This window comes from Chrysoperla carnea, chromosome 4, assembly GCF_905475395.1.
Source record: "Chrysoperla carnea chromosome 4, inChrCarn1.1, whole genome shotgun sequence".
NCBI classification, from domain to species: domain Eukaryota; kingdom Metazoa; phylum Arthropoda; class Insecta; order Neuroptera; family Chrysopidae; genus Chrysoperla; species Chrysoperla carnea.
In genome coordinates, this window is record NC_058340.1 from 38,558,580 (window position 1) to 38,566,187 (window position 7,608).

General features: G+C 28.3%; 1 protein-coding gene across 1 annotated transcript; it reads right to left on the reverse strand.

Annotated features, from left to right (window-relative positions):
- Window positions 1-258: 258 nt before the first annotated feature.
- LOC123298712 (facilitated trehalose transporter Tret1-like) lies at window positions 259-1,784 on the reverse strand. Its single transcript, XM_044880804.1, has 2 exons — window positions 1,652-1,784; window positions 259-1,592 (listed from the first exon to the last, which is right to left on the reverse strand). The coding sequence occupies exons 1-2, from the start codon at window positions 1,782-1,784 to the stop codon at window positions 268-270; spliced, it is 1,458 nt and encodes a 485-aa protein (XP_044736739.1). The 3' UTR covers window positions 259-267.
- Between the last annotated feature and the right edge of the window lie 5,824 nt (window positions 1,785-7,608).

Sequence of the window (7,608 nt, forward strand, 5' to 3'; positions counted from 1 at the left end):
TCTTAAAGCACGATGCCAATGCCATTGCAGTGCACTCAGACTATCTCACTCTATTTACACTCTTAAACTATGCACTATTGTATAGAAAAAACATACGAAACGAAGAATATTGGATATGTTCTTGCTTGACCTCAATGTTATGTTGGAATGATTTGTTTATAAATATTAAGTACCTAAGTGCTTTGTTTATAAATATTACCGTATGGCTATGAATAAACAAACACAAATGCATGTCTATGCGAACGCCTAGGGATATTTGTATTTTTTTTACGTTTTATTCGATTTTCTTAATTTAACCTGAATCTCTTCCAGAGTTAATCCTTTAGTCTCTGGTACTGCAAAATAAACGAATATTAACAGTAAAATTAACAATATTATAAACATCACGAATACACCAGGGTAATCAAATTCTGAGAGCACAACTTGATATATTTTATTTCCTACAACACCAATTGCACCCCTATTAATTGTAATTATAGATATAGCATAAGATTTAACACTTGTTGGGAATAATTCTCCCGCCATTATATATGGGATTCCACTTAAACCCATTCCATACGAAAATTTATAAAACACCATTGCAATTAACGGTATTAATCGTAGTTTTTCGATATGCTCAAAATTTGTATAATCTTGTAAATAAAAATAACCACCTAACATAGCCAGCGGTAAAAAAGTAATTATTCCAGACGCCATTAATAACTTACGTCGCCCGTATCGATCAATTAATGGCCCAGAAAGAAACACAACACCAAAATTCATGAGAGCTACAAATATTCCACATGTTTCAGCAGAAATACTTGAATGACTATCTTCAAAAATCACTTGTGAATATCCAAAAAAAGCTGAAAATCCTGTCCATGTTTGGCCCATTAAAAGTACAGTTAATATAATTATTGATTTAAGATTTGTTTTGTCTCTGAACACGTCCCAAAATGATTGATGGCTTTCTGGAATTTCTTCTTTAAAGCCTTCAATTAAGCATTTTAATTCATCTTGAACCATAGATTTATTTCGAAGAAATTTCAATGCCTTTTCTGCTTTATTATAATCTTTTTTAATTACATGAAAATATGGTGTTTCTGGCAAGTAAAACGTGCAAATTAACTGAATAATTGGAAAAATTGCTAAAACAGAGCAGTAAGTAACAATTGGTAAATACGCGCCTAAAACAAAAACAATCAATATTCCAACACTTTTTGCCAATTGAATTAATGTAGATAAAATTCCACGGATTTCTGGAGATGAAATTTCACTTATGTACGTTGAGACAACTACAAAGCTTGCACCAAAACCCAAACCTCCTATAAATTGTGCTATATAATAATGCACCACTGTCTCGGCGAAAATATTAATTAAAGATGAAAGAATAAACGGTATTGTCGTTAAAAAAATTGTATTTTTCCTTCCAAAATAATTTGTTAGCTTTGATGCTAAAATCGATCCTGGAAGAGCACCAATGTGTAATACACCAATAACCCATACAGATTGTTCCAAAGTTATTTGTATTTTAAAATTTCCAGACAATAGTTGTGGTAATATTGGACCTAGCCAAGCAAATTGTATTCCACAAATAATTGTACCAAGTGTTGCTGGAAAAAATAAAAAAATAATTTGGAATTTATTTAAGAAATTTTTCTCAATTACGTACAAATTGTTGCGCTGATATATTCTTGAGTATAATTTCTTTTTGGCTCACAATTACCCGTTTCTTTATCTTCGGTTTGTACTTCAACATATTTGTGATCCCTATTAGGAAGTTTTTCTCCTTGTTCTAAAGTCATTTTGAACACTAAATTTAAATAAGATAATCATAATTTGTTTCCAAACTGGTTTAAATCTTATCTACTCAGAACAAATATGTTATAATTTTTGGTGGCGTTAATCTCTCAACTATATTAATGTCAAGATTTGAAAAAATTTATAACCTGCTATTATTTATTTGTGGCCTACATAATTCTATTAATCTACGGAAGCCCAATGTTAAATTTGACAAAATTGCTATCATAAAACAAAAAATACGTTGTTATAGAAGAAAGCACGCCAAGTTAATATAGTCTACATTATAGTGTTTTTGGTTTACGGCTAATCAATGGCTAAGCTAACCTTTAAAAATCGAAAAAGTCAAAAAAACGGTTTTGCGATAAGAAAAGTTGACGTCCAATGCAAAAAAATTAAATAGAAAAGTAATGGATCTCAAAAAAAACTTACCCATTGACGTCTGGTAAGATTGATTTGGATGCGTTCTGGCCCCGGAATGAAGCACATAAGTGATAGATAGCGAAAAATTGATATCACAACTGAAAAGAATGACCCAAAGCTAGTGGATTTCAAAAAAAATTCCAATAATATCGGAGTAAATTTGCCTGTGTCAACAAAAAAATCAAAATTTTTAACTTTATGACGTCATCAGAATCCAAAAAATTTAATTTTGCTCTATAACATTCAAATTTTATTCAATTTTGATCAACTAAGTATGTAATCTTACTTAATTTGGGTCATACTTTTCAAATTTGTGATCAAAATTTACCTAGCTCTATTAAATTTCTATAAATGTGGAGTCCTGGTCCCAAAATGAAGCACATAATAGATAGCTAGAGAAAAACTGACATCACAACTGAAAATAATAACCCAAAATTAGTGAATTTTAAAAAATATTTCAATAATATCGGATTAAATTTGCCTGTGTCAACAAAAAAATCAAAATTTTTAACTTTATGACGTCATCAGAATCCAAAAAATTTAATTTTGCTCTATAACATTCAAATTTTATTCAATTTTGATCAACTAAGTATGTAATCCTACTTAATTTGGGTCATACTTTTCAAATTTGTGATCAAAACTAACCTAGCTCTAATAGATATCAAGAATGTGGAGTCCTGGTTACGAAATGAAGCACATAAAAGATAGCTAGCGAAAAACTGACATCATAGCTGAAAATAATAACCATAAATTAGTGAATTTCAAAAAATAATTCAATAAGTTCGGATCAAATTTGCATGTGTTATTAAAAAAATCATTTTTTAACTTTATGACGATAACATACAAGATGCTAAATAGACATACATATACAACGTGTTCTGTTATTAACTGCAGAAACCTAACTTTTCAAAATAAGCTCATCAAGAGCAACAAAAAAACTCTTTTCCAAATTTCGATCAGAGCCTTAATTTGGGAGCTACAGGTATGACAAAAATTGATAAATTTGATTATTCATTGGCTGTCATTCAATAATCAGTAGCCAATGATAATCAGAAGATATTAGTAAATTTTTTTTAAATAATATTCAACTGAGGTAGGGATTTTTAGAAATTAAAACATGATTTGATTCGATTATATTATTTTGCACAAACATTAAATTATTGTACTTAAACAAACAAACTATGTGTCAATGGGTGTGGTTTGCTTGCTTAGGTCCAATGATAAATTGTTTACTTATAAGTATTATTATTTTCTCAGAATATTAAAAAACAAAAAATGTATAAAAATATTAAATTGTCCCACTTTTTATAACTTAAATATTTTTATTCTATTATTCTGAGAAAATAATAATAATTATAAGTAAACAATTTATCATTGGACCTAAGCAAGCAAACCACACCCATTGACACATAGTTTGTTTGTTTAAGTACAATAATTTAATGTTTGTGCAAAATAATATAATCGAATCAAATCATGTTTTAATTTCTAAAAATCCCTACCTCAGTTGAATATTATTTAACAAAAATTTACTAATATCTTCTGATTATCATTGGCTACTGATTGTTGAATGCCAGCCAATGAATAATCAAATTTATCAATTTTTGTCATACCTGTAGCTCCCAAATTAAGGCTCTGATCGAAATTTGGAAAAGAGTTTTTTTGTTGTTCTTGATGAGCTTATTTTGAAAAGTTAGGTTTCTGCAGTTAATAACAGAACACGTTGTATAACAACTTAAGTCATATATCACAGAGCTTTTACTTTTTGTTTTGCGCCTCAATTTCTTTTGCCTCCTTTGGCACGCTCTATTTACTGACCTACAGCTAGTATTTTAAGTTGAATAATCATTGCCGTATTTGGTACTTAAATTGTAATTGTAATGTTTTTTGGACCACTTTGTTCGTGTTTTTTATTATCTATACTCATTCTTCAATTAAAACCAATGGGCTTGCTTTAAAAATGCTGAAATAAATTCAAGTTTAATTTTTTGTTTAAAGGTCCATAAACCCCAAGCAGTAGTCTAAATGATCATGATTGCATCTTCAAACAACGCTATCTCATATTCGTAGAAATATATTTCAAAAGTGTGTTATAATAGTTACATATTGATAGCTTCTTGGTATCAATGCTATAAGAAATTGTATATAACCACAAAAAAGATGTTGTGTAACACCAAAGAGATCTGGAAATTTTATTGCTTCATCGTAATGTAATTTTTTTAAATTATTTATAAATATAATTAACTTATTACTCTAACTGAGTTTAACTAGAAGAGTACAATGGCTCTTATTTATAGATATTGCTACAAATATACAGGGTGGGCCATTTTGATATATACACCTAATTATATCGTTTTGTAGCTAACCAATCAAAATATAACTTCAACAAAAGTTGCAGATCTTCATAGCGGTTATCATGTTCCGAAATCAGATTAGACCTAGGTCTTCGGGTTTCTTTAATAGCCAATTTAGATACTAAACGATAAGAAACAAAATAACACTTTAAATTAGAAAGTTGATCCTCATAAAAAACTAGTATTTTTGATGTAAACCATTTTTTCGAAAATTGTCAGCTTTCGGAGAAAATGTGACTACACACGCTGTGTTAAAATTATTGAACTTTTGGATTCCCAAAAGATGTTGATGATGTTTGAAATTTATCATATCGTATTCGAAGAAAACGTTTGCAAATGTAGCATTTTTCGCATAATTTCAGGTAATAAAAATTCGATTATTATTATGATATTGAAATTACAATTGACGACATTTTCATACCTACTAAGCATCAATCAACAATTACTTCTTTTAAATAATTGCCTTAAACACTAACTACCTAAAAATTAAGTGCATCACACAGTGTCAGTACCTAAACAAATTAATGATTGTTATCCAATTGGTTTACCATCATTAATCATTAGAAAAGAAGCGTTTTGCAGCTGCTGAAAGCGTTATTCACTGCTATATTATACAGCTTTTAAATCGTGAAATTATATCGGTGTCTACTGTAGTACAACGGAAGTTTGTGTTATTGTTCCGTCTAAAGCTTCCCAATTACATCTTTTGTGAATTTTTTATGAAATTGCAATGAATTAACAATTTAAATAAATGTAAATTTTGACATATCACAAAGAAAGTGAGAAAGAAATTACAATCACAATTTTTTTAACAAGTTAATACATAATAGATAAACACAATTTATTAATTAAAAATATAGTGTGCAACACTCATGTTACCTCTTTAACAAAGTTTTATATTAAGACCTTCGAAATCTTATGTAAGTTCCTATTTAACATCAATTAAGAAAATTCAAAACACGGAATTTTCTTACTGACCATAATCCTTTTCGTTTTATAATATTTACTGCATAAGTTGTATAGATCGTAAATGAAAATAGAAATATGTCTCAGTTTTAAAAAAAAAGCATTAACTGTTGCTCAAACCTTTCAGCAAGAATAAACGACTAAAAGTGGTTTACTTATATGAAAAGTTTAACTTATATGAAAATTTGCTGCTCTCAGAATCTTGTAAAACATTTACCAAAAAGTCACCGTTTACAGTGAAACCTATACATGCCTTATAATTAATCATGCAAACTTAGCAAAAAATGTCACTGTAAACGGGTGAATTTTTTGTAAATTTATTAGCACATAAATAGCCCTAAATTTTTGGGGAAACGCCGATTCTTTTGTGATGGTGGATGGGGGGGGGGGCGTTACTAGGATAACATGAGAAATAATAACAATAATGACTATCCCTTAATTAAAGGATGTGAATAAAAAACTGTGTACAGAGGTAGAAACTGTTGATATTTTTATAAATTAATATCGTATATTATTAATAATTAGAGAAAGCATTATTATATTTTTTCTTAATATTATCATAAAGTAATATTATGTATCCTATGATTATTGTATGGAATAAAGAGATATCAAACAAATTGAATCTGCGAACAGAGAAAGAAATCCTACTGACATGAGGTTTCTTTTACTATTTGTTTGATATTAAATAAGTTTTATAAACCGTAAAATAATTTTCATTAGCATAAAATACAATTAAACAATGTTTTTTTTTATTGTATATTTAATACCTGCATAAATTAGATTAAAATATCTAAATCACATGAATTGTCTAAATGAAAGTCAAAGTCAATATTGTGATGTGATTTATACTTTAAAATACTTATTATAAGAGCTATTTCTACCTAATTTTTATAATACGCTGAACTTCTTGCATTAATATATACTCCGCCAATTTATTAGGGGATGAATTTTTTAACACACAAAACTTATTCTTTCTAGTTTCGACATCTATTGGTCAATTTTTATCATCTCTTGCCGGTTTTCACGGAGGTTTTAAAGGGTGAGCAATGGTTTCCTTAAATTTGATATAAAGTTTAGAAACGTACCAAAATTTAAAAAAAAATAAAACAAATTTGTTTAAACTAATGAAAACCTTGTTTATTTTTCTTGAAACTGAGCTATAAAAAAATTCCTGTGCGAGCTTTTAGGACCAAGATATTTGCTTCCCAATCAAAATTGACACTTCTGGATTTAAAATCCTCCATCTTTTGAAATAATTAACACGATGAAATTTTTTTCATATCGTTCGAAAACTTTCTACCAAAACTAAAAAGTATAAGTTTTCAAATGAGCTATTGAAATTCTGAGCCTGTTAACCAATCCAAAATGAGTTTTAGAAGAAAGATAATTTCATTATGAAAATATTGGTACTTATAGGCTAGCCTGAAAAAACCCGTTCATGGAAAAAATTGATTAAAATTATGTAAATTAATTAGAAATAGCCATGAACACTTTTGGATAGAAAAACTATGAGAAGAGTGTTACAAATCAATAAAATTTCATGAAAAAGAATCTGATAACCCATCTGGTTATCACATGAGTAAAGAACGACCTTATACCGTCTCTTAAATCATTGTTTTTAGAGAAATAAGAACAAAGTTCAATAAACTTATATGCGCTTCCACCATTACAAAAATCCTTTATTATTCGGGTAATGAAAACTTTACACCATTCAACAGATTTTCATAGATAAGAACTATGTCAATTTAGCTTGTCTTCTTGTACAAGCACAATGAAATCGAGATATTCATAACGGCAGAGGCTCAAACAAACCAAGATAATTTATCTTGAAATTAAAAAAAAAAAAATTATCTTACTTAATAAAACTAATAAAGTTCATAAATTAGGAATCGACATTTCGATATTTCATGTCTTAAGATTTATGCTTGTATTTAAAAAATTAAAAACATTTGAAATTAATCACCCAACATTTAATCCAAATTATCGCAAAAATATCAGATTGCATTAGAATAGTTTATCTGATATTGCATTTACATACTAAGCCAATACATGCGTAGCATAAATAAGAATAAAAAAATAAGAATAAAAA